Here is a 26,974-nt window from a genome sequence, read left to right as displayed (position 1 = left end):
CCATACTATACAATAATTGTAAATAGTGAGCAACTGTTGAACACTCAACATTGTCTTTAATTACCTTTAATCTTCAATCAACTTTAAACTATACATAAACATCATACTTCTCTTCTTCTTCTGGTATACAGTTACAGCTTCATTTATATTGAAGATTACGAACTGTTGCATGCGCGGAGTATATGATTAAAATTATATAGAACAAAAATTTATCTTTAAATTTGTAGAATACTTGGTGATATTTACATGAAACAAAGACAACAAGTGATTAAAAATATGTACATTGGTATTTATAGAGTTAATTTATGTTGTGGAGAACAGTTGGTGTCAACTGATCTCTATAGGTTTCAATTGTTTGACATGCTACTACAACTTGTGGTAACATGTTCCATTGGATGATTGTTTGCGGAAAAAATGACCATTTGTAACTGTCTTTAGAGGTGGATATTTGCCGAAATGTTTGGGTATGTGATTTTCTTGTTCTAGTATCTGATGGTATAAGGACTAGTGATGGAATTGCGATGAGTCCATGTATTACTTTATAGAACATGATTAGTCTGGTTTTGAGGCGACGCTCAGTTAGTGAGGGCCATTGTAGTATACATATCGTTTGATAAGTCAATACCCAAATAAAATATTCATGTTTTATTAACATTATCTTTTCTGGACACTGATACACGTATAATGCATTTTGCATGCAGTCAGTTTATTATATTTTAGACAAAGAGAGTGTTAAATAAATATATTATTGTTCTAAAATACAAGAACATGTAAAAATTAATATCATACTATGACAGGGAAATTTCTATATTTATCAATATCTATCAATATGTTTAAAAAAAAATTAAAATCACTTTGCTTTCCGTATAGTAAAATAAAAATGTCAATGCATATTTTTTTAATATATTTATTTTAAGTTTTCTTGTCGCTTCTTGTCGCTAAATTTATTCTTCTTGTCGCTTCTTGACGCTTCTTGTCGCTTCTTGTCGCTAATTAGTGAGACCGCAGATTATAAATGTGTAAACCGAAACGGAAATTTTCCGTAAACATCAAACTGCTTTTACTGTGGAACAGACAATAACTGAATAAGACAAACGATTAGACGTGCCTGAAGCCCTAGAAATCACATGAAGTAGCTAACTAAATGTATTCAACATTTTAGATAGTAAATCAACAGTACTCATGCAAAAACTTTGATGTTGTGTTGATGTGAATCACATTCAGTGGCGGATCAAGAGGGGGGCGTAGAGGCCCCCCCTTTGCTTGCACTTTTTTTTTTCAGTTTGTGAAATGATTAATCAGACTAGACTTCGTGAACTTTGCCATTTTCCGCGTATTTAATTTTTATGCGTCAATTCTTTACTTATAAAGATATGTTTCGCTCGTATTTACTGTAATATATTACAATGTATTATTGATGATGTGATTCGCTAGCCTACGGTGGAGTTGACCAGTGCGTCGAAAAAACGTCACTCAGTCATTTTGAAATTCAAATTACAGTAACACATTGCGTAGGCTGAGGATGACAAGCATGACACCTTCAAAGCGACAAAGGATTGTGCAAGAACGTATTTATTGACTTCTATTTCACATTTCCACCGAACAGAAAGTAATACTCTATTACACTTTCATGAAAAAAAGTTCCACAGCAATATTATTTACCTACGAAAACATGTTTAACCCAACAAGCCCCAGCCTATTAATAACATAGCTGAATAATGATCCCCAGTCAATAAGCTCTAGATAGATTTAAAGTCTAAGGTACGGACCATTTGATTTGAAGGGGCAGTCTTAAGATGTTTGAGAGAAAAAATTCTGACCCTGATTTTTGCCTTAAACAAAAATTCTGGCCGTATCTGGATTAAAAACAATAATCTTGTCCACTTTTTTTGCTATTAGAAACAAAAATTTCCAACAGAATTATTTAGCATTAAATGAACATGATGAATAAAAAAACAGGCGTAATTTTTTTGGGGCCGGGGGTTTGCATATAAATCCAATATCTGACCGGAAAGTCTGTTTCGTCGAAATGATAAAATGAATACTTTTTCAAAGCCCGACTGCAACCTGCCTGCTGGGTGTGGCCTTTATGTCTCCATTTGTCGACCGTCATTCATATATTCGTTGTCATTTCAGACTCATTTGTAGCCTTTGGTTGATTTGAAACCCCTCACTTCCCTTGTTAGGTGAAACATTTCAACCAAACAGTTGGATAAAAATTGTTTGTTTGTCTTTCTTAACTCATGTCGGTCGTATTGTAAATTTCATTGAATAGCCCGGCGTATATCTTGTTTACAACAAGAAATCCGTGATGTTATGCTAACTCAACATACAACAAACGAGAATTTTCCATGTCAAGTCCCACATCAAATATATTAGTTCATAGCTTTGGATCCATCCAATCATTTTATAATAGACAATTAATGGGGAGAATACGGCATCAAAAATGTCCAACCCTTACACTTTAACTATAAAATATACATGCCTTACGTCAGGAACCGTTAATAAAGTGCATTTTACACTTATTTTATGTTTTTTTAGCAAAAAAAGGTCAAAAAAAAATTTACATACTTCGCCCCCCCTTTCCAAAATCCTGAATCCGCCCCTGGTGATGTCACTACAATATCATTGACAAATTCAGACATTGAAAGTTGTAGTGCTCTAGAAGTATATATGGCACTGGCTACGGTTACGAAATGTAACAATAATATAAAAATTATTGTTACATTGGAGACTAATTGCCGGAATGCAGGGTTGGGTAAGGAACCGATTAACTATGAATGTAACAATACACCTTATCGCTATTTGTCCGCCATTACTGGACATCACACAAGTTCCCGTAAAATTTTGACGTCATAATAGAAAATGTCTGACGCCACAATGGAAAAGTGATTGTTGTATGACGTCAAAAGTTCGAGCGGGACAGATTCTCGGGTCAAGCGGGAATAGCGATAAGGTGTATAATATTTGGGTCTACGGTTACATTGCGTTATTGTTACATTAAAGACTGCAATGTATGATAGATTTATTAAACTTAAACCTTCTATAGTTATGTTGCTTAATTCTTCGATATGTACTAGATAATATATATAATAATAATATTATTCAGCGAATAAGTATTGATTGTTTTGGTGTTGTTAAAAATCATGACTACTACAGTTTAGTTCAATATCACTATTGATGAACACTTAATGAACTGTTCATTAGAGCATGTACTGTCATGACTGATAAGATCACAAAATATCTGGACTCTGAAAATGAAAACACTGTTTCCATCAATTTCAATCTGTCGGCAAATGTCAACATTAATTGCTTTCACAATTGACTTGTATTTAAACAACCTAACATGCTTCCAAAAAAAATATTGGACGAAAATGTATACATCGCAAGAGTAACAAAATATTTTTCACCTGAAGCATGGCATTCAGACATTGAAAGTTTCTTAAACTTCATAAAGGGAAAATGCAGAATGGAATTGTACGGTATGCAATATAGAGCATGCACAAAATTTGCCATATCACTGGTTTGTGATGGCTGCTTAGAGTGGTTTCACCGAAAATGCGTCGAACTAAAACATGCTCCAAAAACAACATAATAGATTTGTAGAAACTGTCATGATTGTGAAAAAAAATTCAAAATATTGTATGCAATATTGTAAATATAAAAAAAAAGTTTTCAAGTTTTATTTTAATACATATTTATTACTATTCCCATCGTACATTGCAGTGCTTTAATGTAGCAATAACGCAATGTAACCGTAGACCCAAATATTATTGTTACATTCGTAATTAATCGGTTCCTTACTCAACCCTGCATTCCGGCAATTAGTCTCCAATGTAACAATATTGTAACCGTAGCCAGTGCCATATATATATATACATGATTATGATAAAAAAAAAAGTTACGTATAAGGCGGCCTATAGTTGCTTTTAGGTAATTACCTTTTCGTTTACCCATGGTTTAATATTGAGAAGTAATATTGCAAACCATGGACTAGTTTGCCTATAGTCCGAGATTACTCTGACATCCAACGGCTGGTTTGCCAGGCAAGCTAGGGCTGGGCAGAGTAATCTTGGACTAGGACTTGCCACGATATATATAATAGCCTTTTTGTGTAGTTGTATGAGGGGCACTGTAGGATTAGGGGTCACAGCTAAAAATTAAGATAGCCTTTCAACAATGTTCAAGACGTTTTAATTTTTTGGACTATGGTACCAGTTTGTGCTGATGAGGAGTAAAGAAATCACTAATCAATCAATCAAAACCATGGGTATACTCAAAGGGGTCAAAGGGTTTCAGAGCTGTAATCTAGCGCAATTGCTTCAAATATAATTTTGCACCTTTTCAAACAATTTTTGGCGTCAGCACATTTCTTGACCAAGACAAATCACTTCCTTGTATTTTATCTCTATATTTTCATGGTATCATTAAAATTTAAGAGAAAATGATATTATAATTAAAATGCTTTAACAATTTATATAACTGTTAAACAAGAATTTATTTTGTGTATGCTTTAAGGTAATCCGTTATTGACATGATTGATGTACGGTCCCTGCAATATTTTATGAAAGTTTTGATAATTTCTGAATGAAGATCAAAAGTACATATAGCTTGTGTTTGCAGCTTGGCCAGTGCCGGGTTATCAGTTGATCCCCACAATTCTAAAGACAACAAACATGACAAACATGACAAATACCTGTAAATAAACTTTATTTTATTGTTTTAGCATTACAAGCATAAGTGCTCAAAGAAGAGAGGGACAAAAATACAAAACATTTGCTTTTACTTACCATGCTTACCCGTGCATGAAAGAAGTTTTATGAGGTGCTGATTTGATTACGTGCTGAAGTGTCTAGATTTCACCTAAAGGTACCTATGGGTAACTGTAGACCACCTTATGTGTATATCCAAACACAGCCAGTGTATTGACGTATCTCCCCATAATCATGTCTTGTATATAAGCCACTTAATACACTTTTTTGTTCAAACAGTTCTGTCAGAAAACTGACACATATACATTTATACTGAAGTTATCCCTATATATTTCAGATCTCTATCCTAGAGCACGTATTCATAAAACTTAAAAAAGACAGGAAGACAATGGAAATTGAAGAGGATATATGGCGGGAAGCTAGAAGTTTGGTAATAATAATCACATTAAACCATTAAAACAGAAATGGTTTAAGCTATAAATTATATTTTTTAGATAAAATTCTGTGATTAGGTCAGTCTATGGGAAACAATTATTGATAGGTCAATGATATTTGGAGTGCAGTTGTATTAGCATTTGCAAATCTCATTTTCATGGAGATTTTTCAACCCTGCCCCCTCATTCGTGGTATTTGACTTTGAAAATTTTGCTTTCTTTACATGTATGAGTTTGTGATTAGATCAATTCAAGAGGAACCACTAATGATAGGTCAAGGATATTTGGTATGTAGGATCATTAGCATTGGCTCATCTTATTTCCATGGAAATTATTTGGCGTCTGCGGTCTGCCCCCGTTGTCATGGTATATTTACTTTGAATGTTTTGCATAGTTTACATGTTAAGTTTATGATAAGATCAGTTTAACCGCTAATGTTAAGTCAATGATATAAGGTAAGCAGTTGTATTAGCATTTAGAAGTCTGTGTTCTGAAATATTTTATATTTTTAGATTCCAATTGCTAACTCCTTCAACTTTATCTGGTGATTGTTATTTCAGAAGCATCAGTGTGTTCTGAGGCCAAATAAAAATATATGTGTGGTTCCAGTTACCCTACCTACCCTACTTTTTAGTCTTAATAATAGCCTACCCAAAAGTTTTTTTTGTTATTTTTCATTAAGCACTGTTAAAGTCAGAATGTTGCTCCCATAGACTCAATGTAAAAAAAAACCAACATAAAATTAAAAAAAATACCTACCTGCCTACCCTAACTTTTTTTTAGATGTAACTGGAGCCACACATACTATTTTATTTGGCCTGACAGAAATAAACAGTCTTCTACTGGCCTATGTCAAGCAGACTTTATAGAGTAGAAGCTTAGCTAAAGTTCATCTTACCCTCTAGGCTAGCATATTTAATTTATTTACACTATTTAAAGAACAAGTCAATTAATGCATGAACTTGGCCCCATGGCTTGTTTTAGGGACTAAAATGTAGATGCACAACTCTGAATATAATTACATCTAAAAATCATTTATGGATACATTTAGCGCTTAAGAAGAAGTGGAAATTTGAAATGCTTATGTGAAGAGAAAACATTTGTATGATATCTCATCTGAATTGTATAAGAAAGTATTTGGTTAAAAAAATTATGGGAGGTAACTCATGAAAGATTATGACCTATTGCATTGAAAGTGTGAGATCTGAACCTGACCAATCTTGTGCCAATCTTGTGTGGGAGTAGGTTCAAAATCTGACTTTGAAGTTGATCTACAAAGTAGGATAACATTGAAATTGGAAATGGGGAATGTATATAAATGAACTAAAGTTAAAAAAAACAAGACTAACAAAGGCCAGGGGCTCCTCACTTGGGACAGGCACAAAAATGCTTTCATATACATGATATAGAAATGTTTTCTTATAACATTACCATATTATAATATACATGACAGTTTCCATAATTATGCACAATGATGTAAGATGTATGTCAGAACTGCCTTGGTGGTCTCGTGGTAGCATGTTCACCTCAAGTGTAGGAGGTCGTGGGTTTGAACCCTGGTTGGATCACACCAAAGACTTTAAAATTGGTATTTGCTGCTTTCCTGTTAAATATGCAGCGTTTAGGAAATCTGGAAAAGAATGGTTGGCTCGGAGTCAGAATAATGTTTCCGGGTAAGGTGACATGTCTTTCTGCAGACTGCTACCTTGTTAACTAGCACATTAAAAATCTGGCTCAACGTGTTGGTCGAGTTGTTGTTGTTGTTGTAATACAAAGCAGGGTTAATATTCATAAATACATTAACATGTTCTAGTCCTGAATACCGATATGCATATTAATTTGCTGCTTGACGTTAAATGCTATCATCATCATCACCTCATGTGTCAGAATTTTGTAGTGTATTATTTTATTTCTAGTGTAAGAAGCTACAGGACTATGGAAATGACACCGTTGTCATGTCAATAAATAGACAAACAGAGAAAACAACATGCCAAACATCAGATCCAGTTGATACCTTTCTTGACAAGAATCCAGATTGTTTACAGAAGTTTAAAGATTTTTGTTGTGAGTTTAGACTATTAAAGAAGCACGAAAAAAATGTAAACTTATATATAATGCTAGGGCAAAAAAAAAGGCTTGTGTTCAGTGTTATTTTCCAATTGAAATCCTTTTTTTTAGGCCAAAAATGTCTAATTTTTTTTAATCTGTCAATATAAATTGTGACAAAAAGATCTCCTGCTATGTTCTCAGGATAAAAAAATTGTCAAAATTATAGAATAAATCCGTATTAACTACCTTATTATTTATTGTTGTTCTGGTAACTTGATTTCTGAATTCCAATGAGTATATTTAATGATATTTGCTGTTATTGTTACTGTAATTTTTTTTTAGCTATACTCCAACACCTAAAAAGGGGTTGTATACTGGTTTACCGGTACCTTTGTCTGTATGTCTGTCCTATAAAACATTCATCACATGTTTTTATGACACTTCATACCAGAAGCAATTGAAATTTGGTATGAAGCTTTAAGTGAACATGCTGTACTGTGTGTTTAGAGTAAGGTTTTCTACACATTTATAATTTAAAATATCAGCTGCAATGTTAACCTTTTTATGCCCCTGCCCATGCGGAGGGGGCATTAAGTTTTATCCTTATCCGTCTCTACGTACATGATGACTACATCTGTCTGTCCGTCCATACGTCCCAAACGTGGTTTCCGTTCTCTTACTTTAGATTGCCTCAACCAAATGTTATGAAACTTATACACAATGCTTATTATCACAAAATTCAGATCAAGTTTGAATTTTGGTGGCGTCACATTAACCGTTCTAGAGTTATGCCCCTTTACAAATGGAAAAATTGCTGAATTTTTAGTTTCCGTTCTCTAACTTAAGTTTGCCTCTACCAAATGCTAAGAAACTTATTCACCATGTTTACTACCACAAAATACAGATCAGGTTTGAATTTTGGGGGTGTCACTTTAACCGTTCTAGAGTTAGGCCCCTTTTCAAATGGAAAAATTGCTGAATTTTTTGTTTCCGTTCTCTAACTTTAATTTGCCTCAACCAAATGCTATGAAACTTATACACAATGCTTATTACCACAAAACTCAGATCCAGTACGGATTTGGGTAGCGTCACTATTATCGTTTTTCAGTTATGTCTCTTTATAACTTTATATAATAAACAAGCGGGGGCATCATATGTGTCCTATGGACACATTCCGCATTTATTTTTGCAAGTGAATGTAGAGAATCAGCAAACAACTTCACATTGTGTTGAGCTGCAGACATTTTACAATAATCTGATATCTATACACATTAAACCTGATTATCTGATTATCATGCTAACTTTTGTCTTTTTCCCCTCTGTTATAGATAGTTTAACCCCTCACATAAAGAAGCTTGATGACGTCTCCTCATACAATGTGAATTCATACATGTATATTGAACTATCATGATTATACGATTGTGTTAATATGTTGTATGTTTGCTTTTTTGACTTTTATTATTATTTTTTACATGTATTGTATATGAGGGCCTCAGGGAAGATTAGTAATTGTAACTAACTGTGTTTACCCTCTTTAAATAAAGAATTTATTATTATTATTATTATTATTGATAACTTCGCGTCACTCAGACATTGTGACGTCGCTGATAAGTTCTGCTCACATCTCAAAACTGTGATACAAGAATTACAGAGTGATTGAGTAGGGTAATATAGGCAAAGAGAAGCATGATATAATGTGTTATCACATCAATAACTCATCATCTACCAGTTTATTGGACACTTAAAGCAGGGAATATATATCATTTATATTAGGCCAAAAATAAAATTGAAATTGTTTGATGTTGTTTACCTTCCAACCTAAAAACCAGCCTACCTGAAAAAGTTTATGATTGACACAAATCATTTCAAATTATTTTGAAAAGATTTTTCCCTGTAATGTTTTAATGCATTTTCTTGTCTTAAATATGTAACTTATGTTGTTGGCCAAAACAATAAAATCTCTTCCTACCTAACCAAACCCTACAAGGCATGGGTAGGCAACATCAAACAACAATTTTTTTAAGGGTGGCCTTAGTGAGTAATCTTGTTAGGGCCCCGCCGAATGGCAGATGCCCTATAGTGATCAGTCTGTCCATCCATCTGTCCGTCCGTCCGTCCGTCCGTCCGTCCGTCCGTCCGTCTGTCTGTCTGTCTGTAACAAATTGTGTCCGCTCTATATCTAGAGAACCGTTATGATTTCAAAGTTTATACTTGACATGTATATTAACCAACACCAGAGGGTGTGTCATAATATGTATGTACAACTTCCTAGGTCAAAGGTCAAGGTCAAAAACTTTGGTTTTAGTTGACAACCCCATGTCCTATGGTAAAGATCGTGTCCGCTCTATATCTTGAGAACCGTTATGATTTCAAAATTTATACTTGACATGTATATAAACCAACACCAGAGTGTGTGTCATAATTTATGTACAACATCCTGGGTCAAAGGTCAAGGTCAAAAAATTTGGTTTCAGTTGACAACCCCATGTCCAATGATAAAGATACAAATTTTTTACCACACATTATTCACAGCGGGGCCCACAGAGATGGCTCCCATCTCAATGATATCTAGTTTCATTTAATTTAGCAGAGGTTTATTTACAGTGTCTTTGTATGCTTCAACTGGTTCAATCCAAAATGAAGATGAGGTGAAAGTTCAAGATAAGAGCTGGGAAAAGGTGAATCAGTCAGTTGTAGGAAACCAGTCATCAGATGAGGATACAGAAGACTATTCAGATTATGTAAGTAAACTTTGACCTCGATCTATCAGGCAAAGTACATCTGTTTCTGATTGAGTCCCTATATGTGTCAAACTCTGACCCCAAAATTTTAATTTCCCTTCCACAAAAATATTATTAAGAAATAGCAATTTATTTACTACAAATATTTTACCTACTGACTTATTTTGTGAAATATTTTGATAAAATTGACCAAAATTGAGTTAAAAAGATGCCATTACAGTGGAATTTTAAAACAATTGTGCATTATGAAGAATTTGGAAAATTTGTCATAAAATTGGCATTTGAAAAAAAAGTATGCATCTACATGTAAGATGTAAATTTAGATCAAACTCTTATATTCAGGAGAGAAATTTCAGCATGTGAACTTCAAATGATGGTTTGCTGTTTCATTACGGTATAAACCAAATATCTTTTTTTCTTAATGTAAAAAGTTATATTTTTTTCAGGAAACTATGAAAGATCCTCCTATAAATATGAAAAACACAAAGACAAAGTTACAGGAAAAGAATCAAAAATTGGGTAAATATTCAGGTAAATATACTTGATAAGTACTTTAATTATTTTGAGTTGTCTCCCATTGATGTTCACATCTTCATTCTTTGATAAGCATCTCTCACGGATACAATAGGGTTGTCATGTATATTTTCAGTTTTTATGTGAGGGCTTTTTTAATTAAATGAGGGAGGTGGTGGATAGGAAAGGACATCCAAAATCACCCCACTACCAACATAATTAAAGTTATTTTGCATATAACAAATGGAGATATAACCAAAAATTACCCATGGGTTGTGTGTGAAATGAATTTTCAATTCCTACCCTCTCATCATTTTAATGGAACAGACTAAATTCTAAGACATGCAATGAAACATTAATAACATAAAACATTTGAAAATTAAGAAAAAAAAGATAAATTGGAAACTTTGACTTATGGAAGATACCTCTGACAAAAAATTCAGTGAAAAGATGGAATATGAAAAAGTCTAATTTTCTTTATTATGAATTATGCATCACAACCAACAGTATTTTTTATGGATTACAATATTGGAATCATTCAAGGAGTCTACATTATTTCTCCCCACTTGTTCCATCAAACATAAAGTGACCAGGTTTAAACCAGTAAAATCATTAAGGGTAGGGTGGGGGATCGAACACCACTTACTTTAAAACCCCCCACCTATGTAAAAATGAATGACATAAATCAATAAAGATAAAAAAATCACCCCCAACCAACTAAGCAACCAACTCCAAAAATTTAGGTGTTTTACCCCTACAAATAATTTTTGTTTTTGTCAATGGAATAGTAATCTTTCTAAAATACTATAAAGGTGTAATACCACCAAATCATAGTACGTCACATCCGGTTGCATACAAATATAGGTAAACAAAAAATATTCCCTTGAATTTGACAATTGTAGGTAATTGATCCTACATTTCATTGCAGTAAAACATTTCTGTGTCATAAACATATATCTTGGGTATTTCAAAGCACCATTATTTTTTTATTTGGGGTTTCTATAGAATATTTTGGAAACTTGAGGTTACATGGTTACTAAAGCTTGTACACAGCAAGGCTTCCAAAACGGTCATATATGCCGGACATTTGTATAATGTCCGGTAAAAGTCCGGCTGGGCAAAGCATGAAACGGTCATCCACTTTTTAGTTTTCAAGGCTTTAAGAGACGGTCATTTTAACATAATTCGCGATCTTTTGGACCCAACGTTTTGCCTTTAACAGCCACACATTTCCGGTCATAAAAGTGACATGATCATTAAGTACTATCAAAACAACCCCTACTTTAATACCTTCTCATTTTAATCAAGGCTAATTAGTTGTCGAACAGCTGAAATTTACCTGTTCAGGTGACAGGTAAACTATTTTGAACCGGACATTGATCGGTCTGTTCAAAGTTATTTTCTTACATTTCAGCAGTTTGCATCTAATTAATTTAGTCAAAAAGATTTTAATTATCAGAAATACGTTTACAAATATGATTTGATGAAAAAATTTAAAAGGTGAAAATGAAAAATCGTCATAACCACGTTGTTTGAACTAGAGACATGTCTGTTTGAACAAGTACACGTGTGCGCAGGTGTGAAATTTAATTTTGCATCCTAATTTCTTCAAAAAATGCTTAAATTGTCATTGATACCTTTATCTCACGTTTATTTCGAATATTTTCTTGAAGAAATAACGTAGAAACTTCCGTCTCTGGTCCATGTTTTACCATTGTCAAGATAACATCCGGTATTAGATTTAAAAACGAAAGTAAAGTTTTTGACAACGTTATTTTGCACAAATAAAGAGTCTAAGGGAGATATAAGTACGCTGATGTTGCACACTTCAAATGATGCACTGCCAATTTAACATTTTACGTCAGAACTACGAATTTGAATCAAAGAAAGTTTAATATCGTCTTTTTTTAATGTCAATCATTGGGATGGCCACCTCTGCAACTGATTACCATAATTGCCTTTTGTTTATTTAGTCTTAAGGGATTAAAATCGGGATAATATATAAAATGTCCGGCTGGCTAAAAATAATTTTGGAAGCCCTGGTACACAGGTTAAAAAAGGGGGAAACTTTGATTGGTTAACTTCCAGTGATGGTTATTTTCTTATATGCAATGAAATGTTATGTGAAATTTTTTCTATAGTACTGGACAGGATAAGAATTTACTCATGCCAAGTATTTCTTTTTTTAAAACAAAGATAAATTCTGCACAATTTTTTGAAAAGTGCAAATTTAACAAAGACTAATAGGGGAAAATCAATGGTGGTATTACACCTAAAATTATGAAATATTGATTAAAAATATAACACAACACAGAGAATTAGATTCAAGAAGGGCATGTTTTGACCCGTAGATGCTTTTTCAATGAGGCTAAAATACTACAAATTTCACATAGAAAAGTTGTGATAAAACTTCTTTTTGGCATTTCATCTTAAAAATTTACTAAGTGATAACCCCTTAGTTATGTTCCTTTATTTGTGTTGGATAGACACACCTAACTATTTTGTTGCAAAACATAAACATGCACAGATTTTTCTGAAATCATTTGGAATATCTTCTTTGCATAAGTATGCTATAAATTTGTGTAACATTTTTTTGGAAATTATCCATTTTCAATAAATTATCATGATTTTAGAAAAAAAACAGCATTTTTTGCTGTACATATTTATGTAATTTTAAAAATCTGGTCAGTGGTTTGTTCCTAAAAATTGGTACAAATAATCTTATATTGCCTAACAAAATCTTATGGGGTAGACGAATCTGGCCTTAAATTGATCAAATTGACTTTTTATACGACCGCAAACATTTTTTGGGGATCGTATAATGGTATGATGTCGTCGTCGTCCGAAGACACATTGGTTTCCGGACAATAACTTTAGTTTAAGTGCATGGATCTCTATGAAATTTTTGAAGAAGATTTAATACCACAAAAGGAAGGTTGGGATTGATTTTGGGGATGATGGTCCCAACCGTTTAGGAATTGGGGGCCCAACAAGGGGCCCAAAACAAGCATTTTTCTAATTTCAGGATAATAACTTGTGTATAATATATCAATTGCTCTGAAATTGTACCACAATGTTTAATACCACAAGTAGAAGGTTGGGATTCATTTTAGGGGTTATGGGGCCAACAGTTTAGGAATTAAGTGCCAAAAAGGGGCCAAAAACAAACATTTTTCTAGTTTCCAGACAATAACTTGTGTGTAAGAATATGGATCTCTCTGACATTCTACCACAAGGTTCCATATAACAAAGGGAAGGCTGGGATTGAGTTTGGGGTTAATTGCCCTAAACATGTAGGAATTAGGGGCCAAAAAAGGGCCAAAAACAAGTATTTTTCTAGTTTCTAGACAATAACTTGTGTGTAAGTGTATGGATATCTCTGAAATTGTACTACAAGGTTCCATACTACAAAGGAAAGGCTGGGATTGAGTTTTGGGGTTATTGCTCCAAGGGTGGTTTCAAAAAGTTGGGTGGGGGGGGGGGGGGATTTTTTCCCCAATTTTTTTAAAGGGATTCATATTTTTTTTCAAAATTTTTAAAATTTCGAATTTTTGAAAAGTTTCAAGAAGAAATCTTCAATTGCACAGTATTGCACAATGGATTTATAAGATCTTTGACCACATTTATTTTGTATCAGAAACCTATATTATGTAAAACATTTGATCACAATCCAAAGTCAGACAGTATCAAGCTTGAATATTGTGTCCAAATTTGCCCCAACTGTTCAGGGTTCGACCTCTGCGGTCGTATCAGGCTGCGCTCAGCAAAGCATTTTATTATGTATAAAAATAGGCATATCAGTCATATTTGACTTTATTCATTTGGATTAAATTGGACTGATAATAGCTTAATGAGGCTGAAAAATGCTATTTTCTGTTAAAACACACAAGCTTTTTATCATGCATAGAGGTGCATAATATATATTTCAATGTTTTTCTTCAAAGTAATATATTTTTCAAAGAATGAAAACACCTGATCTGTAAAGTTTCTCAAATATCTGAAGAATACGGTCTTTCAATATTGTAAAAATTCACTGTATTACAAAAAAATCGTAAAAAAGTAAGAATTGCAAAGTTGAACCTTTCATACCTTTTGTTTCATTCATAAAAACATCATGAACTCGTCCAGTGAATAGTTTGATGGTCAATTGAACCACACATGAGTGTGTAAAAAGAAGTGCAAATAGTTAACCAGTTTTCGGATATAGAGAATATAATTATACTTTAAAAACATTCAAATTAGGAACGTCTAGCAAAGTTAAATTGTGACTTATTAAGTATGAGGTCTGGATGGGGATCTTCATTTCTATATTCTTTAATTTTTAAGACATTTTTCTTTTTTCTTCACTGATGTTTCCCATTATTCTCAAGACTGGTGTAACATATACAGACTCTAGATAGTTGAAGAACATTGCTTTTATAGTTTAAAAAAAAAATGAATTTTTAAAATTCGACTTAAACTTTGAGTACAATATATATTATTATTGCATAGCAATATAATATTTCCCACAGAAAGTAACCAAAAGTTAGCGTGCAATAAATTCTAATTTTGCACTAGTGCAATAAATCTTCAAAATTAATGACGTCATCAATGACAAAATCTTAGTTTAAACCAATTTTTACTTTCAAATATTATATTGCTATACAATAAAAGGGTTATTGCATGAATATTGGGGAATATTGTCCCTCGTAGAACATATGTTGCACTCGCAAGCTCGTGCAATATAAAATTCTACTCGGGACAATATTCCCCAATATTCATGCAATAACCCTATAATACAGAAACTTAAGACAAACCATAACAGTATAATTGTTAATCCACAGTAGTTTTATAATTTCCTAAAGATTTTATGACTTCGGAGCTAGAGTTGCCATCCTTGTCTTAATAACACTGACCAGTCCATATCAAACTAAGTGTTAGGGGCAAATTGGGTTGGGAGAAAATGAGAGATTTTTTAATACAATTTCTTGTTATTACTACAAAACACTCATCATCCAAATATTTTTTTAGAAATTCAGAAACCTATATGTGTGTATTGACATTGTTTTTCCATCTATCATTAGTGTATTTAAAGCAATAGAAAGTTTGGACTTGAAAAGTCAACAAAACTATTGACTTTAAACAGAAAATGAACTTTCTTAAAGCCTCAATTTGTTAACATATCATACAAGGATACATAGCAAAATCATTTTTTAAAATACTGCAAAAACTTTCATTCTGATTTATTCAGGGGAATTGTCATGAAGTGTGTTTAAATGAACCATGGTATAGCAAACATCGAATTCCCTCACAAAATCTTATCACACACTATAATACATATTCAAGCCAGATGTCAATAAAAAAAAAGAGAGATCTATGAACATACTCGTTTTCAAGTTAATGATAAAAATCTGCTGAAAAATGCATCTTTTTCCAATATGTCTAACTTTGTTAAAAATATCATTTTGATATAAAGAAACAACTGGGACTAATTCATTGAGTACCATGAAACAAGGAATTTCATAGACATGATAAAGAAAAAAGTTTTTTAATTTGAATTTTATTGCTATATGATACTTTCTCTTCCCTTTTTATATAAAAACCAGTTCATTTTTGTCTGGCTAGATATTTAGTATTGTATATATACAGGTTGTACTATAATAAACCATTCATTCATTCAATCATTCATTTAGTTGGGTAGGTAGGGTAACTGGAACCACACATATATTTTTATTTGGCCCAAGAGGAAAAAAATAATTCTGTAACTATAAATGAATATAGAAAACATAAACTGAAACAACTGTTATCATGGTTAAAGTTTAATTGTATTCTCAGTTATGAATTGAACAATATAAACATATATAACAGAAAGGAAATAGAGCATCGCCGCCACGCGTCAAATGACATTGATAAAAAAATACAGGTTATTTTTTTACGCCAAATGTGATGCTATCCAAAATTTTTGGGGAGAACACTGTGTCAGTTTGACGTTGCGAAAAATAACATTTTACATTAGCAATGTCATTACCTCCCCTGTAACTGTATCGTATGCCCTTTAGCCTTTTTGAGATTTGGTATTCATTCAACTATACCCAGTAAATACACGAAAATTGATACCTCACAAATGACAAAGAATTCAGAGTTGGTCAAAACAAACTTCAGTCATCTAAAATTCAATTTTTTCCATAAACAAAGTTCCATAACTCTAAATTGACAAATGTGAAAATCATCAAAATTTGAAAAGAACTTGCACACATTAATCCAGATAATGAATAAAAATTCTGTAAAAGTGAATAGGAATTACACACAATGCCCCTTTTTTTAATAACAATATCATGTAAGTGTTGAACAATAAGAAATGCATTCTTTTTCAAGAAACGGCAGGGTAGCTGTTGACAAACTTCAGGCATTGCAGAGTTTTACTGTACTATTACTTCATCCAATGATTTTTCTATAATATCTATTTAACAAAGCAATGAACAAAACTATACTAATGTGGTATCACATTTGTATATTTCTTTTGAAAGGTCACAATGCTGGCCTCAGACCACAATTATTCTTCCCATTGGTTACAATGCATTTTTTGGTAAAAGTTAAATTGAATTAAAAAATTGCACCGCTTCAAACATGAAATAAATTTAACTGCTTATAGACCATTATTATTTGAACAAAATATGCTTGTCCCAGGACAATCCATCAGTGCTTTTTCTTTTGAGAGCCATATTAACATGCCAATGGTAGGATTTGAATCTTGAATAAATGACGAAGGCTAATTTCTACCCTACTTTCATTTTGGCCAAATCACTACTTTCACTTTCAACAATAAATTTTTTTTCACATGTTTTACTTATTTCAATATATATATATGCAACTGATAGGACCACTTAAATAGTAAACATTTCAAAGAAAACAGTAGTCAGAATACTTAGGAAGAAATACCCCATATAAAAATTGGGAACTATATTCCTAGACCACGAACAAAGGGAATTAATTGTGGTCTGAAGCCTGCTCTTTATCAGAGCCCCCCCCCCCCCCCCCCCCCTCCATTTTTTTATTATTTTGATCTCCCCATATATTTTTTTTATTTATTTTACTGGGAGATTTTACAAAAATATGTAAAACAATAATAATACATGTAAATGCATCCCTAGCACTAAGAATTGAGTGAGATTCTAGAAATTTATTTATTTAATTATTGTTTAAAGTGAACTCCTTTATATGTATCTGAAAGGACAGGTCAAAAATCTAGATAGTACAGACAAAGGATTTGTCAAGTAAAAAAAGCAAGAATTTTGAACAAATTTAACTTAGCAAAAAAAAACAACACAAAAACAAAAAACCAAGCATAACAAAAATAACCACAAAAACAAAAAACATTAAAGCATACAAAAAAACCCCTTAAAAACAACATACAAAAAATTGCTTGTTTTGATATTTGAAGTTTTGTAATTACAGATTCTGAAATTAGTAAAAAAGAAGAAATAAGAAGTAAGACTATAAAACCAAAAATCAGAACGGTTGATAGTATAGTTATCAGGTAATAAACTGTAGCAGTGTGGATTAAAACATAAATTAAGCTTCTGGTTTTCTTGTTTGAAATGCTTTATATATTGTCATATCGGGCGTTTTCATCCCTTCGTAAATTTTACAGACGCCATCAAGAGTTGGTTGACCGTTATGGAATAACCTTTTCACAGATGATATTGGATATGTTCCTTATGTCGTAACTACAATACCCTTCCCTTTTCACGAATGTGACCCACCGAATAAGACTATTTACCTGATTTGTAATAACATAAGCAACATGATGGGTGCCACATGTGGAGCAGGATCTGCTTACCCTTCCGGAGCACCTGAGATTACCCCCAGTTTTTGGTGGGGTTCGTGTTGCTTAGTCTTTAGTTTTCTATGTTGTGTCATCTGTACTATTATTTGTCTGTTTGTCTTTTTATTTTTGGCCATGGCGTTGTCAGTTTGTTTTTGATCTATGAGTTTGACTGTCCCTCTGGTATCTTTCATCCCTCTTTTATAGCTTACTATACGGTATAGGTTTTACTCATTGTTGAAAACCATAAGAACCCCTACAACTGCTTACTTCCATGTCATTTGGTTCTTGTTGGATTGTTTACTCATTGGCAATCATACCTCATCTAATTTTTATATGAAACTGGTTGTAAGTCTGGCCGATCAAACCAAATACCCGGTACTTGAAAATTGGTATTTGCAGCTTCTCCACATTACATGCAGCATTTAGGTTTAAGAGCAAAGACTGTTTTGCTTATAGTTTTGAGTAATGTGTCTGGGTAGTGTGATATTTCGTTGTACAAATTGACAATAGATACAAGAAGATGTGGTATGAGTGCCAATGAGACAAATCTCCATCCAAGTCAAAATTTATAAAAGTAAACCATTATAGGTCACAGTACAAATCTGCTTTCTCCATGTTTGATCCCAATTTACAAAACACATCCAGTATTTTGTGCATGCACAATGGTATATTTGTAATTTCCAATGTCCAAACAACTTTTTTGCTTGATTTTGGTCAAACTTGTTAATACAAGTTTGACTAAATTATCCAGCGGAAATAGGATTCATAGTCTACTCTAACAACACTAAATACTATTTCTTGAATAATGTTTTGGAAAGGCAATAAAATCTTTTAGGGTCGGTGATCAAACTTAGAGTCGGTCAGAAGGCAGGAAACACACATATACTTTTTTGGGGCCTTAAATCAAGTTATCTTTATTATATAAGCTTTAGTACACAATGTGTTTTTTAATTTAATTTAGTAGTATTTTTTTTCTATAAATCTTTTGAATGTTTAAAATGTGCATTTTTGACCCTAGCTCAACTCACTGCTTTCCTTTGGAAAGTGTTCTTATCAAGTCAAAAAAACATTTACTATATTTTTGTATGGGAAGTTAAACCCCCATCCAATAATTTTACTTCATGTTAAGTTCTTTGGAACCAATTCTTACCCACTTTAAATTAATTTTAGACACCTTTCATCCCCCGTACATTTAATTCTTGAAACACCTAAATGTTTAAATTATTTAATGTTTGTTCTTTCAGCTCAAAGGAAAAGACCTTCAATACTTCTGCCCCTAAGAAAAGAAAAATGTCAAAGTCTGTAAAAAATGATCGAACAACAAGAGTGCAAAGAAAAACCACATCATCAACAGTAGGAAAAAGTAGAATAGAAACAAAAGGCAGCTGTGAAAGAGAATTAACTCAAGGAAATACACAATTCAGTGCAGACAAAAGTAAAGAAAATATGGCAACTGACATTGATTTGTATCGAATAGGAGCGCAGTGGCCTAGTTATTCAATTACCTGTCAAATCTGTCAGATGAACTGGTCCAGTAAAATTGCCTATGTCAATCATATCCGTTCCCACAAGGAATATCAAATTTGTAGCATTTGTGATGAACTGATTCATGTCAAAGATATGAGTATTGAAACACATATTAGCGAAAAACACAGTGACATAAACCCTTTTAAGTGCACAATTTGTGGACGCGGATACAAAAGTAAAAATGGCGTCAGGAACCATTACGTGGCGGTTCATGCCGATTCTTCTGCTAGATTTTGGTGTGAACTATGTAACCGTGCATTTGGCACTAATAACAATTACAAGACTCACATGAGGTCCCATAAGGAAAGAAAACATTGTTTTATGTGTAAGCAGGAATTTGAAAACCTAGAGCTACTGAGAAAACATATGAAGGATAGCCATGCTTATTATTTATGTTTGATTTGTAATAGGTATTTCCCCGATGAACTGGAACTCAAGGAGCATGAAGAGACACATTCGGAAAATGAGAAAAAGTCCGGAATTAATCATGATATCAGAAAATTTTATGATTCAAGTAATGAAGATGTGATGGAAAAAGATAACAATCAAACAAATAATCATGATAATGCTGGGAGTACCGGAAGAAAAAATTTAAGAGAGTTATTTTTGAAATTGTTAAAAAATCCAGATATAATGGATGAAGATAAAAAAGCTAAAAATAAAACCACTTCAAATGATTTAAAGGGAGGTAAAGAAGAAAACATATCCAGTAAAAGCAGTCAACAATGTGGGACTGCTAGAAAATCCTTTAAATGTAAATTTTGTGGTCGTGTTTTTAAACTTGGAATTGCTTTTGCACGTCATGTAAAGTTACACAACAATCAGTCAACCTTTAAATGCCAGCATTGTGGTAAAACTTGTAAAAATGAAGAGACTTTTAAACATCACATGATTTTACATCTGCCTGACGAGAAGAGGCCACATCGCTGTCAAGAATGTGGTAAAGGGTTTGCCACTAGTACCTGTCTAAAGAAACATTTTCTAGTTCACAGTAAATTGAAGGAGTATGTGTGTGAATTCTGTGGTCAGTGTTGCCGAGATATGACAACTTTGAAGGTATATTTAAGACTACTATGAATTTTTCTAGATCTACCATCTTTCTTTAAATGATTATTAACCGGTATGTAGCTGTAGCCACTAAGTCTATGCTAAAGGCTATTAGGCTACTAAAAATTGCTAAAAACTTGGTTGAATAGGTAGGAAAAATGGAAAAATATTCACTATGAAGATCAGGCTTTCTTAATTCCAGTTTTGAGATGAGATATTGGGTATTATTATTTTTAATGAGACAAAATACAAAAAGGTCAATTATGGTCTTCAACATCAGCATTGCAAGTGTCTGTACCATAAGTCCAGATCAAAATCACCCAAGTCTAAGAATGAGGTAAGATAGCCACATTTGTCATGTTTGTTGGTTAATACTAATGCTCAAAAACCCCAATAATTTATAAACAACATTCAAACAGGTTCAAGTCTTAAAACTTGATTGAAGTTAAATAATCTTTAATAATTGGACGATCGCTAGAAACTTAAAAGAAGTCAGCTAATGATTTATAAAAAAAAAACAGAAGTAAAATTGAGAATGGAAATGGGGAATGTGTCAAAGAGACAACAACCCAACCATAGAGCAGACAACAGCCGAAGGCCACCAATGGGTCTTCAATGCAGCGAGAAACTTCTGCACCCGGAGGCATCCTTCAGCTGGCCCCTAAACAATTATGTATACTAGTTCAGTGATAATGGACGTCATACTAAACTCCAAATTATACACAAGAAACTAAAATTGCATGACTTTACAATATCATGTACCGTAAATTGGGAAATTTTGGCGTCAGGATATTTTGGCGGTTTTCTCTCGAAAGGCATGTGTGTTTATTTTTGGTGTGTGTAATTTTGGTGCTTCGTCCAATTGATATGTTTAATTTTAGAACAATAGTAGTGAGCAAGGTCATTCATATTTGCCTTTATTTACCTATTTATTGACAAAATATCATTGAATTTCTCAAACTAGAAACATGACAAAGTTAATTTAAGGAAGGAATCTGATATGGATGCAATTGCAAATAATTCCGTATATTGTGGTTCAAAACTGAAAGAAAATATGAAATAAAATCTTAAACATTAAAATCACTTTTTAAATAGATTATTTATTTTTTACAAATATCATATGAAATAAATTTTAATCATCTCTATTGCAGTACATGTTACTCTATTGATGATCAAGGATTTAAATTTTAATCCTTATGCATCTGGCAGCATATGTTAATCAATTGAAGATAAAGGATTACAAGGAGTTTTGATATTCTAATTACCAATAACGGCGTCTAATCAGCAATAGCATGAATAGCTTGGCATATTTATGACATGTGTGAATAAAAATTCATATTGTGTTTTATTAACAATTTCAGAAAATTGACAATTAAGTAAAAATTATATAGTGTTGTTGTAAAAGTATACCAGGTATTTATTTGCAGATTTGGCTATGTATATAGAATTGTAGGAAATATACGGAAGATATAATAACATAAAACATTTTCCCCAACAATTACCATTACACATTGTCGTACCGGTATGTGATTTTGGCGTTTCAATTTTTAGTGTTTGCTTTATTTTCGTGTGTTTAATTTTAGCACTTTATAAAAACTACAACCAAAATAACCCAATTTACGGTATATATAAATTTTACATGTTTTACACTTAAATTGACTTTCTACTGTCATAACTGTGTATTATAGTTATAAAGAAGGAACTATCATAAGGACATGAAGGATATAAATTCTGCATAAATACATCGCAATTGTCTTTCTTTAAATTAAATTTCAATATTAAAATAAGGAGATGTGGTATGATTGCCAATGAGACAACCAATGAACTATCCACCAGAATTCAAATGAAGTGGATATAAGTAATTATAGGTCACCATAGTGACCATACAGCCTTCAACAATGAGAAAATACATAATGGTATAGTCGTCTATAAAAGGCCCAGACATGTACAATTTTTTGTATATATAATATATATCATTTTGCATTTTAGATACCAAAAAATATTGCTTTTAGCTAAGAATGAAGGAATAACTATTCATGGCTGACATGTTTTTATTTGTAGATACATCGTAGATCTCATACTGGAGAAAGACCATACAAATGTAAATCTTGTCCAAAGACTTACCGCAGCTGGGACGCATTGCGCAACCACCAACAGTCTGTTCATCTACCAAAGAAATCATATATGTGTGATATATGTGGGAAATTTTACACACAAAAGCATAGACTTTATGAACATAAACGCACACATCGGGAAGATGGGTTGAAATGTGATGTTTGTGGAATTAAAGCGCTGAGTGTTGCTGCTGTCCGAAGACATTTGGTTCTAGAGCATTTAGAAATTGCCAAAGAAAGGGGATATAAAATCTATACCTGTGATTACTGTCAAAAGATTTTACCAAACAAAGAAAAATATGATTATCATATACGGCAGCATACTGGTGCCAGGCCGTTTAGTTGTTTGGAATGTAATAAAAGTTTCAGAGACCGGAAACAGCTCAAGATCCACATGAGAATCCATTTAAATGATAAGAAATATTCCTGTTCTGTGTGTAACAAGTCATTTCTTTACAACAGAACCCTTAAAAAACATCTTTTAACTCATCAAACTGAAAATGATCCTCGTCCACGGCATAATTTTTCAACAATTGATGTAGATCCTTCAAGTATATACATGCCATGTGAAACTCGTTTTTCTGATCACATTTATAGTGCTGTGTGCAGGTCTAATGGGAATTTGGTTTCCAATAGCAACACTTCTCATAGGGACACTGTACAGAACGTGCATCACTTGAACACATCTCATGAAGAACCTGTTCAGAATGTTCATCAATTGAACACTGTTCATGGATTTCCCATGAATTACTATACAGAAAGACATACTTCTGAAACCTATGGTAGTGAAAATCCACTTGTTGGAACATTTAATAACTTATACTCTAACCAGAATCTTGGACAAAATTAGATCAATATGTCCATTTTATCAATGAATAAATTGATTCCTTGAAATGGATACATTGATAAATGAACCTTGTGAACCTAGCACGGTAAAAATCTGACTCGGGTAGCACATCATTTTAGTACAAAGCAGGGTTAATAATCATATCACATCAACATGTTATTTTACTGATATATGCATGTAATATTTGCCACTGGATGGTAACCAATTCGTTCATCTGTGAAAGTAAAGAAAAACATGGAAAACCTGGATTGGTTTTTCTTTTGTTTTTTATAAACTTTCTGAAATTCATTATTTATCTGATCATTTCACATCCATTATCAGGCTTCTCAAACTGTTTTAAAAGCTTTTGAGAGCTGAAACCAAATTACTCAGTCAGCATGCCTTGTTTTAAAATTGTGTCCAATAAACAACCTAGATTCGCATCTCTAAAAACAATTGATAATAATGATAAAAAGAACATAAAATAGGTAAAATTAAAATTTTTATTGTCATCTCTGTTAATAATTATTTGCTGAATTTTAGTACCATACATATATTATATATATGTCCAATAAACAGGATAGACAATAGTTGTATGTACAAACATATTTACAATAAATGGTTTTGGCATGAAATACAAACAATAAAACTGACATATGTTATCAGTAGTAGTATACAGTAGTAACCATGGTAACAGTGGCTTTCATATGAAAAAGAAATGGTTACACATATTTGTGTTTTGTTGTATAATCATTAATATTCAGGTAATCATACTTAAAATTTAGAAAGATTTTTTTGATAAGATGTGACAGGATTGCTTCCCTTGAATAGTAGATACTTAATCAGTGGTAAGCGGTTGAGCTAAGGCAGTACTTCTTTAGCTCAGTTTGTTAGAGCACTGCCTTGTAACACAGATGTCCATGATGTCCCAGGTTCAAGTCCCGGTGGAGACAATGTGATTTTGTAATAAGAATCATGCTCTCCAGCTACATAGAGACAATCTTTTAAAAAAATTGCAGTGATTTTATAAATTATTAATGCTTGGCAAACTGCTGCTCAACATTGCGGACATATGCCTAAGTGATATTACTGAATGCAATTTAATAAAATTGAAATAAGTGTTTATCTTTTTATATAATATGTGTTGTTTAATATTATCAGTTGCAATTTATATATAAAAGTAAGGAGATGTGGTATAATTGCCAATGAGATCATGAGACAACTATCCACCAGAGTTCAGATATAAGCAAATATAGGCAACCACAAGGCCTTCAACAATGAGAAATATATGCATGTTTTGTTTAGCTGACCTACTTTTAACATAAATTAAGCCATTCAACCTAAAAATTTCATGAAAATGTCTGTTTTTAGATCACCTGGCCTCCTTAAAGCCATGTGAGCTTTTTTCAACACTTGGTGTCATTAGTTGTCCGTCCCTCTGTCCATTGTCGTATTTTTTTATAAATCTTATCCTTGGAAACTATTTGGGCAAATGTGTTCAAACTTTACCTGAATGATCCTTAGGAAATTTAGTTTAACAATTGTATACTATACAGAGATTTGATCCATCAAAAACATGGCTGCTGTTGATAAAAATAGATCAGGGATAAAACTGCAGTTTTGGTATGATGTCTTAAAAACTTGAGAAGTTAGAGAAAAACCAAAGGATTAAAAATGATCAGCAAGTCCGGATATGTATCCTGTAAAATAGTAAGAAAACTATTATCTACTGATTATAGATAGAGAGAAACATTAGCAGATAAAAATGACCAGAACGTAAAGATCTACAAATAATAAAAATCACCAAAATTATCAATTGACATCTTGGTGTAATCAGGGGTGTATGGAATATTTTGTTTGACAACATTAAATTAAATAACATTTTTGACAAACTTTTATTTTACCACTTTGACAATTCATTACATTGTATCTATGTCTTTACTGATGTTCAGCAGTTGTCGTTTGTTGATGTGGTTCATAAGTGTTTCTCGTTTCTCGTTTTTTATATAAATTAGACCATTGGTTTTCCCGTTTGAATGGGTTTACACTTGTAATTTTTGGGGCCCTTTATAGGTTGCTGTTTGGTGTGAGCCAAGGCTCCGTGTTGAAGACCGTACTTTGACCTATAATGGTTTACTTTTATAAATTTTGACTTGAATGGAGAGTTTTCTCATTGGCACTCATACCACATCTTATATCTCTTTACAAAACAAAAAGGGGAGATTTATATAAGGGGCACATGTCAAGGAAACATAACTGGCGCTTAAAGCAACAGAAAATAATGAGTAACAGACCAGCAATGGAATGTAAAACACTACACAGAAAACTAAAAGTTGACAAATCAACACAATTAAAAACCACCAAAAACAAGGGATGATCTCAGGTGTATTAAAAGGGTTAACAGCTCCTACTCAAATAGTACAATTTTATATATTGTTTTAATTACTCTGCGTTCAGGCGCTTGAATACAGGATTTGGATATTATTTTTGATTGTTAATGCACTGAATATTCAATTTTCTATAAAACATACTTAGGGAGCTACCATTTGATTTTTATTAGGGGGGGGGGGGGGGGGGGGATAAGATGAAAAATGTTGTCCTGCATTTTTTTTAAGTTGTAATCTCTGTCCTGCCTTTTTATTTTTCAGTCTATTCGGTCCTGTTTTTTTTTATTAGTTTATCCTGACTTTTTTTTACATAAATTGTCATCCTGCCTTTTTTTTTTACTCAAAACTCCTGTCCTGCGTTTTTTTTTTCAAATTTCATCCTAGCCCCCCATAAAAATCAAATGGTAGCTCCCTTAACACTATAATGATTGTCCTACCTTGTGTTGGGTTAATTTCTACTCTGATGCAATCCCTTATTTTACTATCCATAATTATGTTGTTGTTTTTTTTAATATAAAGTAAGGAACTAAAATAGTAAAAAAGGAATTGTATAAGAATTCACCCAAAAACAAGGTAATAGAAAAATAGAAAACTTAATATTCAGTGCAAACAATTTATTTATGAAAAAAAAAAAATCCAAATCCTTGACCCAAGCACCTCAGTGACTCGATCTGTAGTGCTATATATGTATTGGGTCCTAGTGACTTTAGATTGATTGATTGATTGATTGTTGGTTGCTTAACGTCCAGTGGCAAATATTTCATGCATATTCAGGACAAGAACAAGTTCACAATAAATACAATAGGTAGGTTCTGTA

At 32.6% G+C, this 26,974-nt stretch overlaps 1 protein-coding gene and 1 long non-coding RNA gene across 5 annotated transcripts in view; one reads left to right on the top strand and one right to left on the bottom strand.

Annotated features, from left to right (window-relative positions):
• Positions 1 to 1,067: 1,067 nt before the first annotated feature.
• Positions 1,068 to 24,908, top strand: LOC127721186 (zinc finger protein 665-like). Of its 4 annotated transcripts, none has more exons than XM_052227857.1 (8): positions 1,068 to 1,146; positions 5,050 to 5,142; positions 7,063 to 7,210; positions 9,800 to 9,936; positions 10,383 to 10,455; positions 17,884 to 17,965; positions 19,501 to 20,839; positions 22,892 to 24,908. In XM_052227857.1, exons 2-8 carry the CDS (start codon positions 5,101 to 5,103, stop codon positions 23,792 to 23,794), a joined length of 2,724 nt encoding a protein of 907 aa, XP_052083817.1. In that variant the 5' UTR covers positions 1,068 to 1,146; positions 5,050 to 5,100; the 3' UTR covers positions 23,795 to 24,908. The 4 variants fall into 4 exon arrangements, with proteins under 4 accessions (XP_052083817.1, XP_052083814.1, XP_052083816.1 ...); XM_052227854.1 differs by having other exon boundaries at positions 10,383 to 10,467; XM_052227856.1 differs by having other exon boundaries at positions 1,085 to 1,132; positions 10,383 to 10,467.
• LOC127721195 (uncharacterized) overlaps positions 13,663 to 26,974 on the bottom strand; it is a 67,868-nt gene continuing 54,556 nt past the window's right edge. The window contains exon 2 of the long non-coding RNA XR_007991072.1: positions 13,663 to 13,839. This is a non-coding gene — a long non-coding RNA (uncharacterized LOC127721195). The remainder of the gene's footprint in view (positions 13,840 to 26,974) is intronic.

This window comes from Mytilus californianus, unplaced genomic scaffold, assembly GCF_021869535.1.
Source record: "Mytilus californianus isolate M0D057914Y unplaced genomic scaffold, xbMytCali1.0.p SCAF_12, whole genome shotgun sequence".
NCBI classification, from domain to species: domain Eukaryota; kingdom Metazoa; phylum Mollusca; class Bivalvia; order Mytilida; family Mytilidae; genus Mytilus; species Mytilus californianus.
Note: the sequence above shows the minus strand (reverse complement) of the source record. Positions and strands in the feature narration are given on the sequence as shown.

What these genes read in the sequence shown, in the direction of transcription:
- LOC127721186 (XM_052227854.1), top strand. Translation starts at nt 5,101, where the DNA reads ATGGAAATTGAAGAGGATATATGGCGGGAAGCTAGAAGTTTG. An exon ending in GGCGGGAAGCTAGAAGTTTG is followed by an intron (nt 5,143 to 7,062) that starts GTAATAATAATC and finishes TTTTATTTCTAG; the next exon opens with TGTAAGAAGCTACAGGACTA. An exon ending in GAGATATGACAACTTTGAAG is followed by an intron (nt 20,840 to 22,891) that starts GTATATTTAAGA and finishes TTTTATTTGTAG; the next exon opens with ATACATCGTAGATCTCATAC.